The 27,937-nt window shown below is 47.3% G+C and overlaps 2 protein-coding genes across 11 annotated transcripts in view; one reads left to right on the top strand and one right to left on the bottom strand.

Annotated features, from left to right (window-relative positions):
- LOC309807115 (uncharacterized protein) overlaps window positions 1-27,937 on the bottom strand; it is a 155,773-nt gene that overhangs the window by 73,722 nt on the left and 54,114 nt on the right. For all 10 annotated transcript variants that reach the window (XR_014294515.1, XR_014294516.1, XR_014294517.1 and 7 more), the window contains 2 exons: window positions 6,500-7,190; window positions 5,424-5,488 (listed from right to left, as the gene is read on the bottom strand). Coding sequence is in view for 6 of the 10 variants with exons in the window: in XM_082626347.1 (XP_082482473.1) it covers window positions 5,424-5,488; window positions 6,500-6,972 (538 nt within the window). In the remaining 4 variants the exon portion in view is untranslated. The remainder of the gene's footprint in view (window positions 1-5,423; window positions 5,489-6,499; window positions 7,191-27,937) is intronic.
- LOC309808853 (speedy protein E4-like) lies at window positions 19,818-26,947 on the top strand (the record flags this gene model as incomplete). The annotated part of the gene is made up of 9 exons (XM_082629425.1): window positions 19,818-19,926; window positions 20,447-20,668; window positions 21,564-21,622; window positions 22,107-22,192; window positions 23,708-23,876; window positions 24,037-24,281; window positions 25,621-25,675; window positions 25,998-26,165; window positions 26,816-26,947. The coding sequence occupies 9 exons, from the start codon at window positions 19,818-19,820 to the stop codon at window positions 26,945-26,947; spliced, it is 1,245 nt and encodes a 414-aa protein (XP_082485551.1).

The raw sequence follows: 27,937 nt of genomic DNA on the forward strand, positions 1-27,937 counted from the left end.
ATAAATGAAGGTATGTGACTCTCAGAGCTCCTTAGGCTCTTTGGTATCTATATTTGTAGCTGGAGATACATGTGCCACAATTATGTTCTAAGTTAAGGGAGTCTGCGTGTGTCATGCATCAAGCATGTAGCACAAGCTCATGTTAATAAAAATAGCCATTCAGGCATAATCAAGGTAGAAGAGCAACAACTCACTACATATTTACCGATACCTTTCCTCTAGTCTCCTCTCCTGTGTTCCTTTCACCCACCCAAATGTTTTGGTGTGTAAACCTTCCTCTCAAGACAATGGAGTCCACAGCATGGCCATCACAAGTTTGAGTGTTGAACAATAGGTGAGATCCCTAGTGAATAATTACACCCAGTTGGAGAAGACTAAACAGTGCTTGGAGCCAGGTGAGAGAAATAGTGTTTGGCTTATCTGCTCTGAAATAATATCTGAAAGACTCAATCCATAAAGTTTCCATATGGTTGAAAGCAAGTTGAAGAGTGAACACTGGGTCTTAACATTGTGTGTGTGTGTGTGTGTGTGTGTGTGTGTGTGTGTGTATGTTTTGATTCATCAAATGTTAGGGAGAAACATTTTATGACAGAAAGAGCACTGGCCCCAGAGGCATGGGTTTAAAGTTCTGTATCTGTCACTCTCTTGACAGGAGGCTTTTTTAAAAGCTCATTTAATGACTCAGTTAATGCTTTTTTACATATGAAAAAGAATGAGCCTTTTTCAAACTTAAAAGTTGGATCATTTCATGGTCACTTTTAGTCGCAGCTTTTTAAGATTCCCCATCTAAATAAACTCTTAGGCTCCATGACGTGTGCCCAACCTAGACATGCCGAAGGGGCTTTGAAATCCTGGCCCGCTTTCAGCCAACTTTATGCATTTATATCAGCTGATTTGTTACTTGATAAAAATGTTCAGGATAATGCAGTCACTTTTTTCAATGTTGTAGAAAAGACCACTTCAGAAACAGATTAGAACAGCTATGATAACGGACCGGAGTCCTGAGGCATCGAGCTGAGAATTCCATCTCCCCCTGCATGAGAGAGGCAGGTCGTTACCCTCTACAGAATCTAAGTTGGGGATTTGCTCCCTAACCCCCTAACTCTGGCTAACAGCTTCCCATCAGCCTACCATCTGTGAATGAATCTGGACCTGCAGATTTATAGTCTCAGTTGGTACCGTGTCTTAGGATGTGGAGGACAGCTCGCTTATTATTCCCTAATGCTGCTTCTTCTCAATCTTAAGAGCTAACTCAAGATTTAGTGAATAAAATATACACACGTTACATGAGCTACTCAGATTCCCTCCCACATCGTGTCTTCCAGACTGAGGAGTTCTTCCAACTGCCTATTCTCAAACCCCCAACCTCACCCACACCTTCAGCTGAGGAGCTGCTTCCTCAGCTGCAATGGAAGGGGGAGGCTTCTGGAAGCCTTCCATTGCCAAACGATGCAGAGGACACGGGTTCGTGCCCCGGACCGGGAGGATCCCACATGCCGCGGATCGGCTGGACCCTTGAGCCATGGCTGCTGAGCCTGCACGTCCGGAGCCTGAGCTCCGAAGCAGGAGAGGAGACAACAGTGAGAGGCGCGCGCACAGAAAAAAAAAAAAAAAAAAAAAAAAAAACCACAGGAAAGCATTGGGGCAGTAAGACGGGCAGTGGACATGAACAGGCCCTTCATACAAAAACAGAAAGACACCAGTCTGAAAAGACCACAGAATGAAGGACTCCAACTACGTGACATTCTCGAAAGGGCAAAAATACACAGACAGTAACAAGACCAGCAGCTGTTGGGGGCTTGGGGGCACTGGGCGGGTGAACAGGTGGCCCCCAGGGATGTTTCGGGCAGTGAAATGGTTCTGGGTGACACTGCAGTGGTGGCTGCAGGTCATCACACCTGTCCAAACCTGAACAGTAGGACACAGAGAGTGAGCCTTGATATAAACTACAGACTCCAGGGGAGAATTAGGTGTCAATGCCGAGCCATCACTGAGATGACGCGCCACACAGGCCAGAGATGTTACCAAGGGAGGGAACCCAGAGGGACGGGTATAGGAAAGTGCGGTCTGCTCGATTCTGGTTCTCCTATAGCCCTAAAACTGCTCTAAAGACTGTCTACGAATTAAAAAGAAGAAACGGCTTCTAAGCACGTGAAAATACTCTCAACCTCATTCACGATTCAGAAAAACCCCAAGGGAACGTCCATACTGCTTACCGGGGCCTAGGATGAGCGGGAACACGCCGCGGCCTCGCCCCTTCCTGTCGGGCATCGCGCTGGAGCCCAGAGTCCCCCTGACTTGACCCACCGCACCCCACCCCGCGTTTCATGCCGTCCACAGTCTCTACACATGACATCTTTTGAGCAGATGACTCACTGTCCCAATTACAACGTTTCAGTTTCTCCACAGGAAGAAACCAAAACCAGCACAAAGGGGAGGCTCTTCAGTCAAACTCAGGGTCTGCCTGCCTTCACGTCCCGCTCTTCCTGACGGGAGGCCCACATCCTAAGGAGGGAGGTCCTTACCAGCACCTCAGGAGCCTCATCCAGTCCACCTCACGCTGCTCTGAGAGCCTCGCCAACCTCTGCAGCTACCCAAGTCCTGGGCACTTGAGGGCCGTCCCCCTTCCCCGAGTCACTGAGCCACGTGCTCTGACAATGCATTTCAAACCAGGCTCTCGGACTTCCCTGGTCGCACACTGGTTAAGAATCCGTCTGCCAATGGTGGGCACACGGGTTCGAACACTGGTCCGGGAAGATGCCACATGCTGCAGAGCAACTAAGCCCGTGCACCACAACTACTGAGCCTGCGCTCTAGAGCCTGCGTGCCACAACTACTGAGCCCGTGACCCGCAACTACTGAGGCCTGCATGCCTAGAAGCTGTGCTCCACAATAAGAGAAGCCACCGCAATGAGAAGCCCACGCACCGCCACGAAGAGTAGCGCCCGCTCGCCGCAACTAGAGAACAAAGCCCGCGCGCAGCAACAGAGACCCAACGCAGCTGAAACTGAATAAGTTAAATAGTAAACAAATAAAAAATTAAAATGAATGAATAAATAAATAAATAAAAGCAGGCTCTGCTTTGTCAGCACTCTGGAGTTCCCTACGTATCGACGGGCAGGATTCCCGTCCTCTCCTGTAATTACGTCTGTGAAGTGCCTTTCCCGAGGAGAACAGAAGCTCCTGGAAGCAGGGAATTGCTTCTTAAGATCACATGCACAACCTGAAGACATTTGATGCTTATGTCAAAGATAAAAGACACAACACTAGATGCTGTGAAGGGTCCTCGAGGCCAAGAGCCAGGCAAGCAGGACACTTCCTCTGGGGACCCTTCCATCAGCAGAGAAGAAAATGTCCGTGGCCAGAACTGGCACTCAATTCGCTTTGAGCTGAGAAGCACCCATGTAATTACACAGGCTCCCCAGAGAGTAATTACTCCCACATTTAAGAAAGGAGACGGCTTTTCAGGCAGGGAGGCAAGTGCAGTCTTCCCAGCTGGACGCACTGTGTGCTGATGGTCACGACGGAGCTGGGCCCCAGAGCTCTGCTCTCCCCTCAAACCCCCAACCTCACCCTCACCCTCAGCTGAGGAGCTGCTCCCCTGAGAACAGAGAAGCCATCGGAGGGCTTCCCCACCTGCAACCCTGCTCAGCCATCCCCTCCCCACTCCAGGACCACGGGCAGCAGCTCTGCCCTCCCCCACACGCATCTACTGGATCATTCCCACTGTTATTTCTCCCATCACAACACAACACAACACAACACAACATCCTCCCCGGACCTCAGCTCCTACCCCAGCTACTGTCCAGTTTCTATTTTCCCCGTCTCAGCAAAATGTCTTGAAAAAGTTGGAACCAGAACAAACCCAGTTCTCCCACTCCTCTCTCCTAAGCCTCTCCGATCAGGATTTTACCCCACAGATCCATCCAAACGCATCATCAGCGAGGTACGATCTCCCCCCAGTGCTGGGCTCGATGGTTAATGGCTCCACAGAACGGCAACCTCGTTTGTCCAGTCACCCAGGGAACCTCTAAAGTGCTTCCCACACGCAGACAAAATGCTGTGATTCATATTTTAGGAGAAATACTCAGCGTGGAGAATACACTTGAGCTGCTGGACGAAAGAGGTAGCGGCACAGAAGAAAAGTTTCTGTAACTACAGAAATGAACAGATAAGCTGTTTTAATGGTAGCAAGTATGGGATGAAGGAGAACGAATAAAAACCATTTAGAAGACGACATTAACAAGCCTCACACTACAACGTGGTAACAGAGGATGGAGAAGGCCTTTAGAATGAACTCATTTTTCTGGGCAGGTGACAGGCTGGATGATGCAACGATGAGTCGCCAGGGACAACAGGACAAGGCAAGGGGCAGGGGAGCTGTAAATAACCATTTCTGGATCTACTGGATCTAGTAATCCGAGGTGCCCTTTGGACCAACTCCATAGAGATGCTGGCAAGTGGCTGGACAGAGGCATCTATCTGGTCCAGGTGGGAGAACTGACAGAGTTGGAGGTGAAAAGCACCAGAGGGTGAGATCAGACGGGTTGAAGAGTCATGAACCAAGGGTGAAAAGACAACACACAAAGAGGGCGGAAGAAAGAATCAGTCAGGAAGACAGCAAGGAGAGATCTGTCACAGAAACCAACAGAGCAGACTCTGCAGATGGCAAGGCGACAGTGGTCTGAGGTGACGACTGGCAAATCTCCACTGCTTTGTATGCTGGATGCCAGGTCACCTCAACCGGATCAGGTTCCGTGGAGAGGCAGAACCAAGACCGCAGGCTGCACGATACAATTCAGCTGGGAAACAAGAATCTTTGCCAGAGACCTCACTGCATGGTGTGTAACGCGACCCTCTGAGATTGTAAGAGACAAAGAGCTCAATTTACTGGAAGGGTGACAAGGCTGTTCTTCCAGATGATCCTCATTGCATCCCTCGACTGAGCACTGAAAACAATGTACCTATGTGACAACGGTGTTCTACTGAACAGACAAGTTATATGCACTGAGTGCTCCCTGGACAGCACGCTCTCGGCTTACAGGAAGCACAAGGAAGGCACCAACGTCAACACGTTAGGGGCTGTTGCTCAGGAAGGCTCGCGGCCTACAGCGGGATCCTCAAGGAAACCTTTTAATGCTCGAGAACAAAAGAGCTTCGGCAGGACCGTGTAAGTCAAGCAAGGGATGGTGTTTTGCCACAAATGTCAAGAACACGAGGCTTGTACTGTGGCTCTAAGAGGATCCTGGGATCTACACGTAGAACTTGCCAGAAACACTTGGTGCTGACCTGCTCCTCTACGCTTTGTCCAACCACATCTTTTACCTACTCCTACTTTCCCATTTTAACTTTTGAACTATTCGCCTCCCAAGGTGTTATCACAAAAGAACAGCAGCAGGTAAACACATAAACAGCAAACTCACCAGAGGCTGATTCATTTTCCGCTGCTCTTGGAACAACGTGCAGGACTGTGACAGTGGAGGCGGACCTGGAGAAGGAAAACGCAGGCAGTGAAGCTACGACTGAAGCGGCTCGGGGTGCACGAGCACCCGCCCCGCGCTCCACAAGAGACACCTGTGGGAGACCCGTCCTTTCACCTTCAGAAGGGCCTGTGAGAATAAGGAGGGAGCAACCACCCTCAGGTCTGTAGCTCCCACGTGGCTGTGGTACCTGAGGGGATACTTTATTTTTCCGTAGCGAGTGTACATTGAATCCTATTAAAATAAACCTCCGTCATTAAATATGAAATTAAAAAACGCTTATAGTTTATCTCTTCTCAGTCTGTTAACAACTTAGATCAGAAAATCCACAGGATACCCAGAATAAAGGAACACACTCAGGTGCGTTTCAGTCTTGCAATGATTTGTACAAACTTTACAAACTTAAGTGCAACGCTCAAAAACATCTTTTATTAAAACTGACTTTAAGTGGACAGAACACCTGCCCTAGGAGTTTGGAGTCCTGTGAGCGACCCCACGTGCACACCCGGTGAGGGTCTAGGACAAGTCATCTCCCTCCTCAGGCCCCATCGCTTCCTTCCTCACCCGAGGCAGCAGGACAGAAGCCCTGCAGACTCGTCCTGCACCGATTACACTGGGCGACTCCACAGGGCACAACCCAGGGGGGCGGCAGACGCTTACAGTAGACAACCAAGGTGCTGACGCGCCTCGAGACACACGTGCGAGATGCCGAGAGGGCGACAGGAGGGGGAGGACGAGGAGGAGGTGGAGGATCGGGGTTGGACGGAGGGGAAGACGCGGCACGTCCCGGCCGAGCCTGTGGACCCTGCTCCCCCAGGACACCCAGAGCTCACAAGTCCCAGGGGAACCCCATCCGGAGCAGCAGGCCCTGTCCTCCAGCCCGGCCCCTCCACCTCCTGGAAGCGGTCAAACCCTCCCGGTGGCTCTACCGCGGGGCCCGGGGCGGGCTACCCCAAGCCCTGCTCTTCAAGGGCCGCAGGCTCCACAACCAACTACAGGCCTGCAAACGCAACACCTACCCCGTCGGGACTCGCTCACCGGCCCCGCGGGCTCCCGAGGCTCCGGTCCGGGGGCTGCTCCTCGGGCGCGCTCCTCTCTCGGGGTCCCTCCGCTCCGCCTCCCGAGACCACTGGGCCAGAGGAGCCGGCTCTGGGCCCACGTCCCTCCCGGGACCTCGCTTGGCCCCGCGCTGCACATGGTCGGGCACTGCACCGCCGCCGGCCGCCCGGCCACTCCGGCCCAAACGCGGGCTCCACGGCTCGAGCTCGGAGGTCACAGTTCCAGCCTCCGCCCGGCCCACGCAAACCCTCGCCCGCACAGCCCGCTCCCGCGGGCTGCCGGCCGGCCCGGACAGCGCACCGTCCCGCAGGCCCCGAAATGCTCGCCCGCAAGAGGCCAAGACGGGGGAACCACGGCCAGCGACGACCTGGGCACGCACAGGAAGCGGGGGCGGGGCGGCGACGGTGCGCGTGCGCCAACACGCACACATCATGAGGCGCACCTGCGCAGGCGGACGCCCGAAGTCCGCCTGCCAAAGCCCGCCAGGAGCGCGGGACAAGTACCCGGACTCCAGAAGCCTCCCAGAAGTCTCCGTGCCGTCAAGATAGTGAGCGTATGAAATGTCTCCATCTCATCTGGCGCTCAAGTGCTGCTGTGCTGCGAGGGTGTGCCGCCTGGACCAGGGACTCCATTGCCCATTTGTCTTCACTCCTGTTAGGGATCAAGGAAAGGTGTGGCCTCAAGTGGGGGCTGTGTGATGGTCTCCAGGGTCCCTGGTCCCTTCCCGGCCCTGGGACATTTCGGGTTACATCTGAGATTCCCCCACCACCAGGAGAGGGGAAGGAGGGTATCATGTTCGCTTAACTGAAACGCTACAACTTTCATTCAAATCCTAGAATACAATAAATGCCCAGCCATGACACAAACTAATATTGCCCACGGAAGGAAAGGAAAATAGAAACTGTAGCTGTTTAGATTACACAACCAACACATTAAAAACTACGAAAATCAGAACGTACACACAAACCGAAAACAGAAAACAGATACCTGGGATCTTACCTCTTAAAGAGGATACTGTTTATGTTAGGTAAAAATATCATTTTTCAAAAATGGAATCAGAAGGGTAATGATTTATCACTATTTATCACTGGGGGTGAAATAATATAACTGTGTTCTTGGCCAACTGTTCCTCAAAAGCTGCTAGGGGAAAAGTTAAAAATAAAATCTCCAGGGACTTCCCTGGTGGTCCAGTGGTGAAGACTCCTAGTTTCCACTGCAGGGGGCACGTGTTTGATTCCTGGTTGGGGAACTAAGATCCCGCATGCTGCGCAGCACAGTCTCATTAATTAATTAATTAACGAACACACAAAATAAAAATAAAAATAAAATCTCTCGCCAACCGAGAAAATCCTCTCCACAAATGTAGAGATAAAGAAAACGGTTTTACTGTTGAATAACCATTAAACCAGACTGTGCTGTGCACCCACAGGTGAACCACTAATGTTTGTGCAAATGAAATCAACCTCACCTTTTTTTTTATAGCTCAGCAGATAAAATCTGTTGCATACAGGTTCTCAAGATAAACGGGAACTTGCCTCATGGGAATAGACTTGACACCACCATAAAAATGGCATACATTCTTTCAGAGTACATCCTAAATTCACCTGGTCATCTCGGTGGTTGTCCATGCTAGTTAATACCCTTTATCCAAAGGAGAAAGACAACTTCTCCTATCTCTAGGACAAGCACGTACTTATAGCTCAGAGGAAAGTGCCTAACACCTAGCCTAAACTCCCCTGGTGACAGAGAGATAAAGAAGATAGCTCTCAGGTCCTTAACATAAACATTCCTGGGTTGTAATGCTGGCAAGAGACTGATTTAGCTTTTAAAAAGATTTAGATACTTACGAAAAGGACAGAGGAAGTATTTCTATTACAAGCGTCTTGAGGAAATCCTCTAAAAACGGAAATAAGAAGTGATGATTCATGCAAATGAATAAGCACCTAACCCATTCCTGATTTCCCCAGCTGAACTGCCACATTAAATGAATCCTGCACAAAATGTGTGCTTCTCCAAAACTGCTCTTGGAAGTGGCTGCTTAGAGCCAAGAATGGTCTTTTCCAGTTCTTGCTGCTGCTGACTGTGGCCTCTGCCTGAATTCTCACTGATGAAATGCTGCTTGTGTGGGAATGACAGCGACCACACCTCCTCTGAGCCTGAGCCTGGCAAACCTCCAGGGCGCATTTCTCGCATTTTCCAAGTTCACCACGTAAGGACATCAGCTACACGGAGTACCTTGCTGGGAAGCGCCTTGGAAGGGCAGTGCGCCCATGAGCACGCCACCAGGCCTCCAGTTCTCACCTCACCCACGTGCACTGACCGTGTCTCAGCAGAAGACTGGGGTGGCCTGTGAACCCCAGCTGCTGTGCCCACCTCAACACCTCACTCTATCCCTCCAGCCCAGAGACATGCTGGGCTCCCCAGCCCCCTGCCCTGGACACTCTCTGCAAGTCTTTCTATTACAAGTTGTCTTGAGGAAATGCTCTAAAAAAGGGAATAATAAGTACAGAGTCATCCCAATGAACAGGATGTCCAGCAGTGAGCTGATGTCTCTCACGACTCACCCCTCTCTCCAAAAGGTGAAAAACTGTCATTTCATACATTTCCCCCTTTTTAAAGTTGTTGAAGCTAGGAGGGTAAACCTGGACCCTGCGATTTCACCTTGACCAGAAGCAGCAATGGCCACCTTTTAGTTTGCTTTCATTAAGATCTCTTCATATATATGGAGATTTACAATATAAAGCTTTCTCTTTTTGTATCTGCATTTCTATTAAATACAGATATTTTCCCTACTTGGTCACTTATCTATTTTTATTGAAGTATACTTCGTTTACAATATTTCAGGTGTACAGCAAAGTGACTCAGTTACATGTATTTATGTAAGAATATATGTATTCTTTTTCAGGTTCTTTTTTCCATTATGGGTTATTACAAGATATTGAACATAGTTCCCTGGGCTATACAGTAGGTCCTTACTGTTTATCTATTTTACATATAAAAGTGTGTATCTGTCAATCCCTGTTATCTTTTTAACTTAATTTTTTACTCTCACATTCTGTTATACAGACACTTAAAAAGATATTTTGTGTTCAAATCTTTCACTTTCACTTCATACTTTTCATCAGCTTGGACACTGTACTTGAAGAAGCCTTTCCCATCCTGCATTTCCTAAGTAGTTGCCTGTGTTTTCTCCTGTTTATTTTGGGTCTCTTAACATACCAATTTTATCAAGATAACTGGCACCCATCTTCAGGATTTGTAAAATCATTTTCCTCTTAAAGTCTCTCAACCATTTTTTTCAACACTAACACATCTACCACAACCAGGAAACGCAATGTTTAAGAAGAAAACTCAAGTTTGTAATCTAACAGAAAAGGACAGGCTCTTCTTTGAAGCTCAGCGACACGTCTTAATTTAAAGGCAGGGGAGGGACTTCCCTGGTGTTCCAGTGGTAAAGAATCCGCCTTCTAATACAGGGTACGTGGGTTCAAAGCCTGGGAACACTGGTCCGGGAGCTAAGATCCCACACGCCACGGGGCAATTAAGCCCGCGTGCTGCAATTAGACACGATGCAGCCTAAGAGAGATAAATAATTTTTTACAAATAAAAATTAAAAAAATAAAGGCAGGGGAAGCAGGAAAGTGACCGTCTCATGTGAATTCCTTCTTATTCAAAATACAGGTCGTAGCAGTTTACTTGGGCTGCGTCACAAAATACGACACACTGGCGGGCTTAAGCAACACAAATGCACTGTCCGACATTTACGCAGGCTGCAAGTCTGAGATCAAGGTGTCAGCAGGGTTGGTCCCCTCTGAGGGCTGTACGGGAGGATGTGCTCCAGGCTTCCTGGTGGAGAGGGCGGTTTCCTCACAAGCACATGCACTATGTATGTACCACGTAGGTGCCTGGGCTGAACTCCGATCCCAGGGCTGCTCATCCGCAGCAGCACCAGGCCGCCGGAGGGCTTGTCACGGACCCGTTGGCAGGAGGACTGCAGGCTGACACAGACGTCCGCTCAGCTGTGGACCCATGGCCCGGCCACAGCCCTGACAGAGGCTGCCTGGTTGAAATCCAGGTCACGGTTCACCTCCCTCCTGCTTATTGCATTCAACGACGCCTTGAAGACCCCCTACTGCACCAGCCTGGGTGGCACATCCCACCCAGTCATTTCCAAATCAGAAGCATGTCAATTGAGAAGGTTAAAATTAGGCCCTGGCTCAGTGCTGTGGAATTAGAATCTGTGAGGCTGGGTCCAGGCATCTGTGTTGGAATATTTTCTCCACGTGACTCTCATGCCCAAAGGATTGTATTGACGAAGCACTTCTGCTTCACCCTACTGATATTTCTGCACGAGAGCTACAGCCGTTGTTATATTAAACTGCATCCACAGGAGGAAAAGAGAGGAGGAGAGGTGATAGTTTTGCTTATCTCCAAACACGCTGTTACTGAACCAAACTTGGGTCCACTCGCCCGCACGCACTAAAGCCAATCTACTGACACGGGTCACGGTGAAGGAAAGTGCCACGTTTATGGCAGGGCAACAAGCAAGGGGTCCAGGTATCTAGGGCTCAAAAGGCCCCCACTCCCCAGTGGCTTTCAGGGAAAGGTGTTTACAGATGGGGTGAGGCTGTTGGTGGGAATGTACACTGGTGCTGCCGCTGTGCAGAACAGTGTGGAGGTTCCTCAAAACACTAAAGCTAGAGCTACCGTAGGACCCAGCAATCCCACTCCTGGGCATATACCCAGAGAAAACCATAATTCAAGAAGACACATGCACCCCAATATGTACAGCAGTACGATTTACGATAGCCAAGACATGGAAGCAACTTAAATGTCCATCGACAGAGGGATGGATAGGGAAGATGTGGTACATATGTGTGATGGAATACTACTCAGCCATAAAAAAGAATGAGATTATGCCATGTGCAGCAACATGGATGGACCTAGAGATTATCATACTAAGTGAAGGATGTCAGACAAAGACAAATACCATATGCTATCACTCCTATGTGGAATCTAAAACAGTGATACGAATGAACTTCTTAACAAAACAGAAACAGACTCACAGACATAGAAAAAAAACTTAGGTTTACCAAAGGGAAAAGGTGGGGGAGAGGGATAGATCAGGAGGTTGGGGCTAACATATGCACACAACTATATATAAAACAGGAAATCAACAAGGACCTCCTGTAGAGCACAGGGATCTCTACTCAATATTCTGTATTAACCTAGGGAGTTCCCTGGTGGCCCAGAGGTTAGGATTCTGGTCTTTCACGGCCGTGGCCCGGGTTCAATCCCTGGTCAGGGAACTGAGATCCTACAAGTCACACAGCACCACGAAAAAAAAGCAAAATTCGGTAATAACCTAAATGGGAAAACAATCTGAAAAAGAATAGATATCTGTGTCCATATAACTGAATCACTTTGCTGTACACCGGAAACTAACACAACACTGTAAATCAACTATACTCCCAATATAAAATTTAAAAAATGTTTAAAGTGAATTACAAACGAGTGGGGTGAGGGAGAGGAGGTTGAGGCGTGTGTGGTCAGCTTGTGGACATTCTTCCGATTGGTTGGTGGTGAGGTAATCTGAGGTCAACATCATCAACCGGCTGGTTCCAGCTGGTCTGGGGTCTACGTGCTTGTGGGCAGCATGCAGTTACCTTCCTCCCCCCTGCTGGGGGCTTCAGTCTCTGCAAAACAGCTCCAAGGACGTGGCTCAGAAGAGTATCTACAGCCCTTGAGGAGGAACTAAAGGTCCTTGACTTTGTTTAACGGCTACACTAGTATTATTTGGTCTTTTGGGACTCTTTTCCTTGCTTTTGGCACTTTCTCCCTTCTCTGATTAAATTGTTTGTTTCCAACTCACGGAAGGCTAGGAGGCTAAAATTTTCTAAAGACAAGAAGCAGGCAGAAGACATGGGGAGAATCCGTCCCAGGAAGGCCCCACAAGGTCCTGCTCACTTACAACATCACATTCAATCTGGGCTGTTTACGCCATTTTTGGACAACATACCAACACATCTTAAGATGGGTCCCACCCGACTGTAGCACATTTGGACAAGGTGCGGTGGGGTGGGATTATGCAAATCCAGATCTGAAGACTAGATAAAGCAATCAGGGTATTTCACAGTACACAAGAGAAATTTTCATGGGGACAGAATACCAACCTTCTAATATTTGAAAGCCTGTTAGCCAAGAGGGAGAGTGAACTTCTGTTTTGTTATACAAGGACCCAATCAGCTGTGATGGTTGAAAGCATGAGGAACGCAAATCTGAATTCATTTGCCTCCTAACAATGCAACGTCTACAGCAGAGGGACACAGGTCCTCAAGCAGCAGTGCTTTTCCCAGCAGTGCAGACCCTGAGGAGAGCCAGGCTGTGGCAGCTCTGGAGGACCTCAGACACTCTTTGCACGGCCTCTGAGACCTAGAACATCTCAGAAAGTCCACGAGTGCAAACCAAAGAGACACTCAGTCCCTGCACCTTGGATGAACTGATTTGACTCTACGTATGCATTGCTTGGGCTAATTAGAAATATGGAAGTGATCAGAAGACAGAATAAACCTCTGGGCACATCCTGAACAACACAGATACTTCTCATCAAAGTCCAAACAATAATTCAAAAGCAAGATTCAGAGCCAAAATGTGGAAACAAACCAAGTGTTCACTGACAGATGAATGGATCAAGAAAATGTAGTGTGTATATTCACACAACAGATATTATTCACCCACAAACAGGAAGGAAAGTTTCTAATTGATACAAAGACCATTTATGTATTTTTCAAAGATTGACATTTCTTTGTATGAACAGTGAAAATTTAACAATTCCACTTTTAAGAGGAAAGGTTAGTGTTTCTTTGTAGAAACAATTAAGTCTCAGCAGTAGAGGCATAAGCACACACGTGCACACAGAGTAAACAGAACAGCGCCCCACTACCTCCCCGCAATCTGATCCCCCGATGAGCCCTGCTGATTCTCCCTCCAAATATAGAGAACCTGTTTACTTCTCTCCATCTTCTCAGACATCGTCTTCCTGGACTACCACGCCAAATTCCTAACCTTATCTGGGTCTCCCGACTTCCACTCTTACTGAATCCCCACCCCATCCATTTATGCAGCAGCCAAAATCAATTGTTCCCCTTTCAGTGCAAACTGGATCAGGACACCTCTCATTCACTGCTTTCCCACTGCACTTGGCAAACATCTGAACTTCTTCAGACCCACGGTTTTATTTCCTTCTCACTCACTGTGTACTGTGTACTGTCCACACTGGCTTTGGGGTCTAGGAAGGAAATTTTGACACAGGCTACCACACAGATGACATGCGAAGACATTAAGCTAAGTGGATAAGTCAGATACAAATGGACAAATGTTACATGATTCCACTTCTGTGAGGTCCCCAGACGGGTCAAATTCAGAGAGACAGAAAGTGGAGTGGTGGGTGTCAGGGGCTGGGAGGGGGATGGGGAGTCAGTGTTTAATGGGGACAGAGTTTCACTTGGACAGGATGAAAACATTCTGGAGATGGATGGTCGGGATGGTTGCACAACAATGAGAATTCTTTTATTTTTCCTTAAGATTTTTGTTTTACTTATTTTCGGCTGCATTGGGTCTTCGTTGCTGTGCGCAGGCTTTCTCTAGTCGCGGCGAGCGGGGGCTACTCTTCGGTGCAGTGTGCAGGCTTCTCATTGAGGTGGCTTCTCTTTGCGGCAGAGCATGGGCCCTAGGCGCATGGGCTCAGTAGTTGTGGCTCACGGGCTGAGGAGTTATGGCTTGCAAGCTCAGTAGTTGTGGCGCATGGGCGTTAGGTGCTCCGTGCTATGTGGGATCTTCCCGGACCAGGGCTCGAACCTGTGTCCCCTGCATCGGCAGGCGGATTCTTGACCACTGTGCCACCAGGGAAACCCAAGAAAAAAAGCAAGACTCAGACCCAAAGGGGAGGAGTGGAAGTACGAGTTGGGAGGTTCAGAAGAAGCTTCCAGTGACACTGCATGACCCTGAGTTGGCTATTTTCTTCTCTGCATCTCGGCTACCATATACTTCCTACCCTCATAGAAAAATAACCTGTCTGGAATTGGAAATTTTTCCATTTAGTCTTTTTGTGCATGTGACATTTTTATTCAGAAAAATAATCTGTGTTGAACTGGAGTTTTTTCCATTTAGTATTTTGTACATGTGACATTTTTATTCAGGTAGTGAAATCTCTGGGTCAACAGTGATACCACATTCTCAAGATTTTGATAAGTAGACTAGAACTTCTTAACTGGAATCAAGGGGCAGGCTTTGGACAATCCATGGACTTTGTGACATCCAAAGGTGCCCTTTGTGTGTGTGTGTGTGTGTGTGTGTGTGTGTGTGTTTGTAGACACCCTTTGAAGGGTGCGTGAGCACCTGTAGTTTTCTATGATTTTAGCTTCTCCAAATGGCTCTTGGACTCAAAGGTGCCTGAGGGGAGCGGACGTGTACTCCCCCACTACAGAATTCTGAACGCAGTGTCAGTAAACATTCAGCCAAAGAGCTTTGCCAAATGGCGTATTTTAACATAACTTTTTAATCCAGTGAGTTGATGTACCTGGGATCTTTTTTTACATACTTATCTCACTCTTTATTTATTTTTTTTTTGGGGGGGGGTACGCGGGCCTCTCACGGTTGTGGCCTCTCCCGTTGCGGAGCACAGGCTCCGGACGCGCAGGCTCAGCAGCCATGGCTCATGGGCCCAGCCACTCCGCGGCATGTGGGATCTTCCTGAACCGGGGTACCAACCCGTGTCCCCTGCATCGGCAGGTGGACTCTCAACCACTGCACCACCACGGAAGCCATTATCTCACTCTTATAAGGCTGAAACGTTGCTGCTTCCCCTAAGTTTCCTTGTCCCTCTCCCCACTCTCCCACCAGGCCGTGGAAGAGGAATGGGAGGGAGGGGGAGAGTCCAGCAGGGAGAGGACAGTGCACCTGCTGGGAAGCGGTAAAGAGGGGTCCAGGGTGGGAGGGAGGGAGACACAAGAGGGAGGGGATATGGGAACAGGTGTATATGTATAACTGATTCGCTTTGTTATAAAGCAGAAACTAATACGCCATTGTGAATCAATTGTACTCCAATAAACTTGTAAAAAAAATTAGAACTACCATATGACACAGCATTTTCACTCCTGGATATATATCGAAAAAAATAAAACCAAAAAACATTAATTTGAAAAGATATATGCACCCTAATGTTCACGGCAGCATTATTTACAATTGACAACATATGGAAGAAAGCTAAGTGTTTATTAAGAGATGAATGGGTAAGGAAGATGTGATATATATACATACAATGGAATACTACTTAGCTAAAAAAAATTTTTTTTGAATTGAAATTGTATCAAGTATCTTTTCCGACCACAATGCTATGAGACTAGACATCAATTACAGGAAAAGAGCTGTAAAAAAATACAAACACATGGAGGCTAAACAATACACTACTTAATAACGAAGTGATCACTGAAGAAATCAAAGAGGAAATTAAAAAATACCTAGAAACAAATGACAATGGAGACATGACGACCCAAAACCTATGGGATGCAGCAAAAGCAGTTCTAAGAGGGAAGTTTATAGCAATACAATCCCACCTTAAGAAACAAGAAACATCTCGAATAAACAACCTAATCTTGCACCTAAAGCAATTAGAGAAAGAAGAACAAAAACATCCCAAAGTTAGCAGAAGGAAAGAAATCATAAAGATCAGATCAGAAATAAATGAAAAAGAAATGAAGGAAACGATAGCAAAGATCAACCAAACTAAAAGCTGGTTCTTTGAGAAGATAAACAAAATTGATAAACCATTAGCCAGACTCATCAAGAAAAAAAGGGAGAAGACTCAAATCAATAGAATTAGAAATGAAAAAGGAGAAGTAACAACTGACACTGCAGAAATACAAAAGATCAGGAGAGATTACTACAAGCAACTCTATGCCAATAAAATGGACAACCTGGAAGAAACGGACAAATTCTTAGAAATGCACAACCTGCCAAAACTGAATCAGGAAGAAATAGAAAATATGAACAGACCAATCACAAGCACTGAAATTGAAACTGTGATAAAAAATCTTCCAACAAACAAAAGCCCAGGACCAGATGGCTTCACAGGCGAATTCTATCAAGCATTTAGAGAAGAGCTAACACCTATCCTTCTGAAACTCTTCCAAAATATAGCAGAGGAAGGAACACTCCCAAACTCATTCCACGAGGCCACCATCACCTTGATACCGAAACCAGACAAGGATGTCACAAAGAAAGAAAACTACAGGCCAATATCACTGATGAACATAGATGCAAAAATCCTCAACAAAATACTAGCAAACAGAATCCAACAGCACATTAAAAGGATCATACACCATGATCAAATGGGGTTTATTCCAGGAATGCAAGGATTCTTCAATATACATAAATCAATCAATGTGATAACCATATTAACAAATGGAAGGAGAAAAACCATATGATCATCTCAATAGATGCAGAGAAAGCTTTCGACAAAATTCAACACCCATTTATGATAAAAACCCTGCAGAAAGTAGGCAAAGAGGGAACTTTCCTCAACATAATAAAGGCCATATATGACAAACCCACAGCCAGCATCATCCTCAATGGTGAAAAACTGAAACCATTTCCACTAAGATCAGGAACAAGACAAGGTTGCCCACTCTCACCACTCTTATTCAACATAGTTTTGGAAGTTTTAGCCACAGCAATCAGAGAAGAAAAGGAAATAAAAGGAATCCAAATCGGAAAAGAAGTAAAGCTGTCACTGTTTGCAGATGACATGATACTATATATAGAGAATCCTAAAGAGGCTACCAGAAAACTACTAGAGCTAATCAATGAATTTGGTAGAGGTGCATGATACAAAATTAATGCACAGAAATCTCTGGCATTCCTATATACTCATGATGAAAAAGCTGAAAGTGAAATCAAGGAAACACTCCCATTTACCATTGCAACAAAAAGAATAAAATATCTAGGAATAAACCTACCTAAGGAGACAAAAGACCTGTATGCAGAAAATTATAAGACACTGATGAAAGAAATTAAAGATGATACAAATAGATGGAGAGATGTACCATGTTCTTGGATAGGAAGAATCAACGTTGTGAAAATGACTCTACTACCCAAAGCAATCTACAGATTCAATGCAATCCCTATCAAACTACCACTGGCATTTTTCACAGAACTAGAACAAAAAATTTCACAATTTGTATGGAAACACAAAAGACCCCGAATAGCCAAAGCAATCTTGAGAACGAAAAATGGAGCTGGAGGAATCAGGCTCCCTGACTTCAGACTATACTACAAAGATACAGTAATCAAGACAGTATGGTACGGGCACAAAAACAGAAAGATAGATCAATGGAACAGGATAGAAAGCCCAGAGATAAACCCACGCACATATGCTCACCTTATCTTTGATAAAGGAGGCAGGAATGTACAGTGGAGAAAGGACAGTCTCTTCAATAAGTGGTGCTGGGAAAACTGGACAGGGACATGTAAAAGTATGAGATTCGATCACTCCCTAACACCATACACAAAAATAAGCTCAAAATGGATTAAAGACCTAAAGGTAAGGCCAGACACTATCAAACTCTTAGAGGAAAACACAGGCAGAACACTCTATGACATAAATCACAGCAAGATCCTTTTGGACCCACCTCCTACAGAAATGGAAATAAAGACAAAAATAAACACATGGGACCTAATGAAACTTCAAAGCTTTTGCACAGCAAAGGAAACCATAAACAAGACCAAAAGACAACCCTCAGAATGGGAGAAAATATTTGCAAATGAAGCAACTGACAAAGGATTAATCTCCAAAATTCATAAGCAGCTCATGCAGCTCAATAACAAAAAAACAAACAACCCAATCCAAAAATGGGCAGAAGACCTAAATAGACATTTCTCCACAGAAGATATACAGACTGCCAACAAACACATGAAAGGATGCTCAACATCTTTACTCAGTAGAGAAATACAAATCAAAACTACAATGAGATATCATCTCACACCAGTCAGAATGGCCATCATCAAAAAATCTAGAAACAATAAATGCTGGAGAGGGTGTGGAAAAAAGGGAACACTCTTGCACTGCTGGTGGGAATGTGAATTGGTACAGCCACTATGGAGAACGGTATGGAGGTTCCTTAAAAAACTACAAATAGAACTACCATATGACCCAGCAATCCCACTACTGGGCATATACCCTGAGAAAACCATAATTCAAAAAGAGACATGTACCAAAATGTTCATAGCAGCCCTATTTACAATAGCCCGGAGATGGAAACAACCTAAGTGTCCATCATCGGATGAATGGGTAAAGAAGATGTGGCACATATATACAATGGAATATTGCTCAGCCATAAAAAGAAACGAAATTGAGCTATTTGTAATGAGGTGGATGGACCTAGAGCCTGTCATACAGAGTGAAGTAAGTCAGAAAGAGAAAGACAAATACTGTATGCTGACACATACATATGGAATTTAAGAAAAAAAAATGTCATGAAGAACATAGGGGTAAGACAGGAATAAAGACACAGACCTACTAGAGAATGGACTTGAGGATATGGGGAGGGGGAAGGGTAAGCTGTGACAAAGTGAAAGAGCGGCATGGACATATATACACTACCAAACGTAAGGTAGATAGCTAGTGGGAAGCAGCCGCATAGCACAGGGAGATCAGCTCGGTGCTTTGTGACTGCCTGGAGGGGTGGGATAGGGAGGGTGGGAGGGAGACGCAAAAGGGAGGGGATATGCGAACATATGTATATGTATAACTGATTAAATTTGTTATAAAGCAAAAAAAAATTAAAAATAAAGATGAAGAAAAAAAAAAAAGAATAAAATTTTGCCATTTATGACAAAAAAAAAGAGGGGTCCGGATACCTTGAGGGGGGTTTTGGAGGATGGGCAGAGGTTGGGTCAGTGGCAGGAGATACCATCTACCCCTGATCTCTGGGACAAGTGCACGCCTAGGTCTGACAGTTACTCGTGCTTTCCTTCAAACTGGTTTCCTTCAAACTCCGATGATGACATCAGAGGCTTCCGACCTTCCCGATTGGATGGACCAGACTCCTTGGTGCTTGGCAGCAGTAGTAGACAACAGAATCTCGCCAGAGCTTCTCTCCACTGACAGCTGCCCCGCAGCTTGGAGAAGGGACGACCACTTGTGTTTAGCCCAAGTCCAGAAGAAGAGTTGGGACAAAGCAGAGTCTAGGCTTCGAGGAAGGGAAGAGTCTGGGAGACATCATGGACAATCGTCAACCGACTTCCCAGGCTGAGGAGCTGAATTCCCAGTCCAGCTCTTCAGGGTACCCCCTGGAGTTGACTGTCTATGAAGAAAGCCCAGGACCGTCAGGTGAGGGAGCTGGCATGAGAAGGAATTTCAGAGATTTGACCAGTAAGGAGGAAAGGGTACAGAGGTCGGGAAGGAGCACCTGCATAAGGTGCCTATGAAAGAAAGGAGACATTCAGAAAGCCAGGGATTGAGGGAGGAGAGCACAGGAGCTGGGGACACGGAACACCTGGGGAGCGAGAAACAGGGTTAGGAGATGAGATCCAAGGATGAGAGAAGGGGAGAGAGGAAACAAGGGGAGGGTTCTTTTTTTTTATTCCTGGTGGGAGAAATTATCTACCATGAGAAAGAGTTTCGAGGACGGGAAGCTGGACAAATGACAAAAAGAGTCAGGGGAGGGATAGGTAGATGTGGACAGAGAAAGATGGAAAGATGACTTGGGGCAAGGTCAGCGGTCTGTGAGACTGGAAAGCACGGGGGTGCTTCGGGGGGGGGAGGCGGAGTCGGGGTGGGGTTGGGTGGTCACCAGTGGCTGAATTCCCAAGACGAGAGCGTCATACTGTAGTCTCTTCTCCTTCGTCAGCTCCCTGGGCTGGTTGCAGCCCCCCGCCTCAGCGCCCCGGCTGTAAGAGGAAGAGGTCAGTGGCGTTCAGAGCGGAGGTGGAGGGCAACACGGCCGCTGAGGCCCAGGACACCTGGGTCGTGGAGTTGCTGAGTGGGCTCAAGATGAAGCTGAAGCGACAGCGGGTGTCTTCAGTGCTGCCTGAGCACCACGAGGCCGACACCTGGGTCGTGGAGTCGCTGAGTGGGTTCAAGATGAAGCTGAAGCGACAGCGGGTGTCTTCAGTGCTGCCTGAGCACCACGAGGCCGACACCTGGGTCGTGGAGTTGCTGAGTGGGTTCAAGATGAAGCTGAAGCGACAGCGGGTGTCTTCAGTGCTGCCTGAGCACCACGAGGCCGACACCTGGGTCGTGGAGCTGTTCAGTGGGCTCAAGATGAAGCTGAAGCGACAGCGGGTGTCTTCAGTGCTGCCTGAGCACCACAAGGTCTTCAAGTGGATGCTTGGTAAGGACCCACCGCCCTGCCCAGCAACCTCCAATCCTATACTTGAAAAACAAACAAACCAAAACTTCCCATGACTACACTTTCCCAGTGGAAAAGAATTCCCTGCTACTTGGTGCGCTCTCCGTCCCTGGCGGACTGTCTACGGATACAGGATACGGGGGACACATAAAAGATACAGGATGAGGTTAGACTTAGAAATGATACAAGACTAGGTTAGATTTAGAAATGATACAGGATTAGGTTCGCTTGGTTTCAACTGTACCCGAGACTCTAGCTCTTACTGGCCTTTTGAATCTTACTGGCATGTTCGGGGTGGGGGGAGGAGGGGCTGACAAGCCATCTTCACCCCCTGACATGACTGTCAATTGAGACATGGGCTGAGAGTATCTTGATGCCCTCTGCAGGTACGTGAATGCATGATGAAGGGGCATCACTCCCTGTCACTCGGCCCCCCCAGAAGGGGAGTCACCCCCTTTCCTCCCACAGTGAATGGTCTTCCCTCCCCTCTTTCCGTCAGCTTCACCCTGGGCCACATCTTGGCATTTCCCCAGGGGGGCGCGGTTCACCCTCTTGGCTCTGGAATGCTCCCACGACAGCCCTGTTCCCACTGGCAACATCTGCCCTTTTTTCACAGAGGATCCCGTCGTTAAGAAATTCCTCGCCTGGGACAAAAACCTGGAAGTATCTGACAAGGTAAGTCACCCACTGAGATGGATTCCTGCTCCAGCGCCTGTTCTAGGTGGGCGCGCTGGGTGCTTTCTACACCCACGTTTCCACTCCCCTCCTAACCTCATGCCTTGTCAACACTTCCCTCCAGGGGCCTCGAGGTCCCCTCTGGGATCTGAGCCCCAGGAGTGCCCCTTTGGTGGTTGCTGCCTAAGTCCCCTCTCCTCTCAGCTCCTGGGGACTCGCCTTGGCTCCGGTTCATCGAACACCGTCCTGTGCCCGCGGCCCTAAGTCCACGCCCTCAATCCCAAAGCCTCCCATCCTTGGAGCGCCGCCAACTCTGACCTTCTGTCCTCTCCCCTTCCCCAAACAATCAGGCTCACCCCACACGGGGGTCTCTCCTCCAAGTGGCACCACCCATTCCTCGTCCCCTGCTCCCTTCTCCCTCCCACTCTTTCTCCTCTTCCAGGATGTGACCTCTCTCCTACGTTTTTTCCCCTCTTTCCATCAGTATCTCCTGTCGATGGTGATAGCGTATGTCAGCCGGGCCGGGCTCCTCTCCTGGCAATTCCAGAGAATCCATTTCTTCATAGCTCTGTGAGTACCTTGCTCCATCCCCGCCATCAATATTCAACACCCTGGGAGGGCAGAGGGAGAGACGTGGGGCTCTGACCTTTCATCTATTTTTTTAAACCCCTTTGTACTGACTCTAGGTGTGAAAATGACAGGATTACGGTACCGTGGTTTCTTTTTCAAACCATGTTCTGTTTTTTATAGCATTCATTGTCAAAACAAACTACCCTAATGTCAATTAAAACACTGAAAGAAACAAAGCAAAACGCGAAACTTTCCTAGGAGGAGAGGAAGAAAGAACTGACACCATCCTGCCCCCGAGTAACAGACTTGAGACGTTTCCGGTTCGAATTCTCCGGTCTCGGGTCTTCCGACATCAGCACCAAGTGTGATTATCTTCCGTTTCTGCATTCCCACGACAAATGCCACAATCGGGGCCCGTATCACATAGCGCGGATTTGGTGTCAAATGCTCCCCACTGATGTTTCTTCCAAGTCTCCCAAGCCAGTTGGCTCTATTTGCCTGAACATCCTTCCAAAACACAGGTCTGACCGCTTCACACAATTGCATTGGCTAATGACATGCCAAATCAAGGCCAGAGTTCTGCGTTGGGATTTAACTCTCTCTGCAATCTCCAGCACACCGTCCTGATACTTTATTCCTGTGTTTCACTGCTCCTTCCAAATACCCTGCCCTCTAAGTTTCTATTGAGCTTTCTATCCAGGTATCTTTGCCATACATTGATCTGAAGAAAACGACCTTATCCTTAAAGTGGGTTCAAACACCAAAACCTTCACGATGCCCGACCTCCCTAACTTCTGCATCCCAGAGGCACTTTAGTTCAAATTGTATTATAATGGGATGCTTTGCATTATAGTCATTTCTTATCTCCCCCCTTCCCCGGTCCCACTAGACTAGACACCATGTGGAAGGCAGGTCTCGTCAAAATGTCAATGCATTCCCAAAACACTCAGCACAATTCTTTTCATTGGGCAAATGTTTGTTACTGTGAGACTTCTAGGTAATCAGTATTGCATTTGGCCATGAGATAAAATGTTCATTCATTCATTCATTCATTCATTCATCTAACAAACCTTATAAAGTACACCCTACATGCTGGGGAATATGAGGTGGTGGGAACAGAGATTCACAAAAGGCTGTTGAATTCATGCATCAATATGAACCAAGCCCTAAATGTGTCATTTGCTAGGAGAGGGATGAATGCAGAAACAGATCAGATCAGCTCCTGCCCTCAGGAACTGTACATGTACCTACAACATAGGAAGAGAGGTGTGTGCACATAAAACAAGTTGAAGGGAACGGGGGGTTTGGATCGTGTCCTCATCATCAAGGTGTGAGAGGCACCCTTCCAAAGGTCCTGCCTGGCAGTGGCTCCTTGATGACTGGGCGGCTCCCGGTGACGCTGGGCAGGGCTGGGTGGGTCGTGTGAGGATGCTCAGCCTGCCTCTTTTCTGGGAAGCTGATCTCAAGTGGAGGCCCTTCCTGTCCTGATGACAGCGACCTGATGTCTTTCCCCAGCTATGTGGCCAGCGACATGGAAGAGAACAACCAGGCCCCCAAGCAGGCCATCGTTTCGTTCCTCTATGGAAAGAACGGCTCGCAGCATGCCTTGTTCCACAAACTGCGTTCCCAGTTCATCCGTTCCATGGGCTGGAAGACATGGGTCACTCGGCAAGAGTGCGAGCAGGTGGGTGGGCTGTGGCGGTCTCGGGGAGGGGGAGGGACGGAGAGGAGGTGGGGATCATGGGGGACTCGGTTTGGGACTTGGGGACAGACGAGAAAGAACCGGAGGCGGGGCAACGGGAGGCAGCGGCATCCTCATTGCCAGGGGCTGTTTGTCTTTCCAGATCCAGGCTTTTGATCCAGAGCTCTGGGTGTGGGGAAGAGATCGCGCCCTCTTGCCCCAGAGGCCCCAGGACCACGCAGGCCTGAGGTCATCGGCCTGCGCAAAGGTAGGTCTGCGTGCGCAAAGGTGCGGGTGGAATGACGTGTTGTCTACTGAGGAAATCGGAGGAATCCCACTGCTGGACCCACATCACCTCTCACGCTGTGAAGGGGGCCAGCCAGGCACACAGCCACGTGCCGACTCTGCGCCAGCCATGGACTGACAGCCACACACAGACACCAGCACCGCGAGGCCCGTGGGCACCAGACCTCGGGGAAACCAGTTTGTCCCAGACGCATGGGTCTCACTAAAGTTATTTCACCCAAAGCAATTGGGTCCAAATAACAGCTTTGACGAGATGGTGATTCTTTTCCATATACTGTGTTTCCAGTTTCTCTTTTTCATTCATTTTTGGCCTTACATCCCTCAGGGTTATGGGTTCTAGCATTTATCTACAACAAAGTACATGTCTACAAACAGGATATTAGATAGAACAGCCCACACGTTCAATAAGAAAAGATGAATTATGACTAGCTTTATATTCCTCCAAATTTACTTTCAAATTGCCTATGGCCAGATCACCTGTGACTCTTTATTCCCCCTGACTCACCACTTCTGGACCAATGATTCCTCTAGTACAATTCACCTTTTCCCCCTCACGTTTATGGTCAAGGGGGTTTATCACAACGACTGAAGGTTAAGGAATGCCATCTTCAGCATGGCTTATTACAATTGACACATTAGAGTTCTAGATGCGGGCAGAGGATTGAGCAAACATTTGGTTTAAATCTTGCAAACTAGCTGTCTTCGTCCATTCAACCTGCCCTACTACAGACCGCATTGCTTAGAAACAACACAGCACGGTCTCTTTTACAAGGGCAATAATCTCATTCATGAGGGCTCTACCCCATGACCTAATAACCTCCCAAAGACCCCACCTCCTAATACCAGCACCTTAGGGGTTAAGATTTTAAGATTTCAACATAAGAATTTTGGGGGACACAAACATTCAGCACATAACACTAACCAAGTTTAGGGCTGAGTATTATTTAAACATTAGGACCCAGGGACTTCCCTGTTGGCACAGTGGTTAAGAAACCGCCTGCCAATGCAGGGCACACAGGTTTGAGCGCTGGTCCGCGAAGACCCCACATGCCGCGGAGCAACTAAGCCCGTGCGCCACAACTACTGCGCCTGCGCTCTAGAGCCCACGAGCCACAACTACTGCGCCTGCGCTCTAGAGCCCACGAGCCACAACTACTGAGCCTGCGTTCTAGAGCCCGCAAGTCGCAACTACTCAGCCTGTGCGCCTAGAGCCCGTGCTCCGCAACAAGAGAAGCCGTCAGGAGAAGCAACGGAGAGTAGTCCTCGCTCACCACAACTAGAGAAAGCCCACACACAGCAACAGAGACCCAATGCAGCCAAAAATAAAAGAAAGAAAATAAGTAAATAAATGAAAACTTAATAATAACATAGACATTAGGATGCAGGGTTAGGGTTAGGGATCCGGCCTCAGGTCTCCTGGTCCACGATGTTGACTTGTCAGTGATGTCTGTAGTGTGCTTCCAAGTTCAGAATTTAAGTGGTGCCAAAGGACCAAGGTGAGTTAAGACTAAAGCAGCATTCTCCAAATGCCAGCTCCCTGAGCAGAATCACCTGGAGTCTGGGCTATAAAGCAGATTACTGGGCCTGACCTTGGGTGCATTCAGTAGTTTTTGGAGTCAGGGTCACCAAAGTCCAAGAATCGCACTTGAAAACAATGAATGGTTCAGGACTGGGGTTCAGAATGGAGAATTTGAGATAAAACTCCAGTCATAAATGAGTCTCAATTCTGGTTAGAATTGACTAAGAATGTGAAAACCTTTATATCTGGACAGTTGCCACTTTGAAATCTGACATCCTTGCTCCTTCTCTTACTTCCAGATCACAGAGCCCAGGAGAGATGAGGATGTTCAACAAGAGGTCAATCCGGACACTGACGACAGCCGTGAAGAAGGAAGGGAGAAGCCTCTTGTGCAGATCAGCGAGAAGAAGCCAGCATCTTCTAGAATGAGCGGAGGCCAGTTTTCGTGTTATACTCCTAGGAGCGGGGTGTGCTTCTAGGAGTCTGTGGCAGGACAATAAGAAAACAGGGTTTATTCAGATTCCACCCTTTTGGAAGGCACCACCTCAATTTTCAGATCATTTCATTTCCATCTCCCCTGAGACGAACATTGGAGGTCCCATTTTTTATACACTTGTTTGCCCCAGTCTAGAAGCATTTGAAGGTGGAGTGTAGCGGCTCAGAATAGGAGGGAATAACATTAAAATATATAATTAGAAAAAATATATATATATATATAATTACAGCCACAGGGTCATGACTCATGACTTAAGTTTCACTGGCTTATTTTGAAAATGTCACCTATAAAATTATTGTATTTTTATATTTTATATCTATATATTTATTTTAAATAGTTTTGAAATAGTCTTCATTTTGAAACATCTTATTACTACAAACTTTTGTGATGAGAACTGTAGCTGTTGTATATTTACACATATATACAATTTTACTCACATTTTCAAGAGAGATTGTTGATTTTATCTATTACATCATATTTCCATTCTACTTATAGCATAGTGGGTATTTCCTCCCAATTCTTGTAAGCATAAATTTGTATTTTTTTAGTTCTCATTATTGAATTGTGGGAATTCAGTCCTAATTTTTTAACTTGCCTCAGCATGTTTGTATGTTATTTTAGATTGTTCAAGAGTACCGTGCGATGCAGCTTTTGGGGAACTACAATAAAGATGAAAGTCTTCTCACAGTCAGGATGTGTGTGGTCATTAGCAGTCGGCTTCGCCTCTTTGCTGTCCAACGAGGTGTTGCTTAATGGCGTTGTGATTATCCAACCACATTTCTTAACTCTGAAAAATAGTCCTCAATTATTTTTCATGTAGAGAAAACTACAGAAGATAAGGCAGGTCTTGCATCATTCAGGACTCCAATACTGAGAGACAACTCTTGGGTAAAAGGAAAGATAGCTTTATTGAGGAAGCCGGCAGTCCAGAAGAGAGGTGGACTCATGTCCCGAAGAACCAACTCTCCCCTCCTGAAGTTTTGCTTGAGGACTATACAGGGAAAAGAGAAAGGGGTTACATGTTGAAGAGAGGGTTACAGGGTGCGTGATCAGCTCACGGTCATTCTTCTGATTGGTCAGTGGTGAGGTAACGGGGACTCAACATCATCAGCCTTCTGGTTCCAACTGGTCTGGGGTCTACGTGCTTGTGGGCAACATGCAGTTAACTTCTTCCACCTGCTGGGGGTTTCAGTCTCTGCCAAACAGCTCCAAGGACGTGGCTCAGAATATTACCCAATAGCCCTTGAGGAGGAACTAAAGGTCCTTGACTTTGTTTAACAGCCAAGAGATGATTATTTTGTCTTGGCTGTTTTTTCGGCCTCGCCACGCAGCTTGCAGGATCTTAGTGCCCTGATCAGGGATCGAAAACAGGCCTCTAGCAGTGGAAGCACAGAATCCTAACCGCTGAAGTGCCAGGGAGTTCCTGACAGTAGACTTTAAAAAAAAAAAAAACCAGACCAAAAGGAACACAGTTTTAAGGAAGCTTAACTTTCTCAGAAATGCAGAAATTTTGTTGTGCATTTATTTTCTTTCTTTTTTTCCCCCAATACATTTATTTATATATTTATTTATTTTTGTCTGCGTTGGGTCTTCCTTGTTGCACGTGGGCTTTCTCTAGTTGCAGTGGAGAGGGGGCGACTCTTCATTGCGGTGCGTCGGCGTCTCCATGCGGTGGCTTCTCTTGTTCCGGAGCATGGGATCTAGGCACGTCGATTCCAGTAGTTGTGGCTCACGGGCTCTAGA

The sequence above is a fragment of the Mesoplodon mirus genome (genome assembly GCF_964341445.2).
Source record: "Mesoplodon mirus genome assembly, chromosome: 7".
Classification (NCBI taxonomy): Eukaryota; Metazoa; Chordata; class Mammalia; order Artiodactyla; family Ziphiidae; genus Mesoplodon; species Mesoplodon mirus.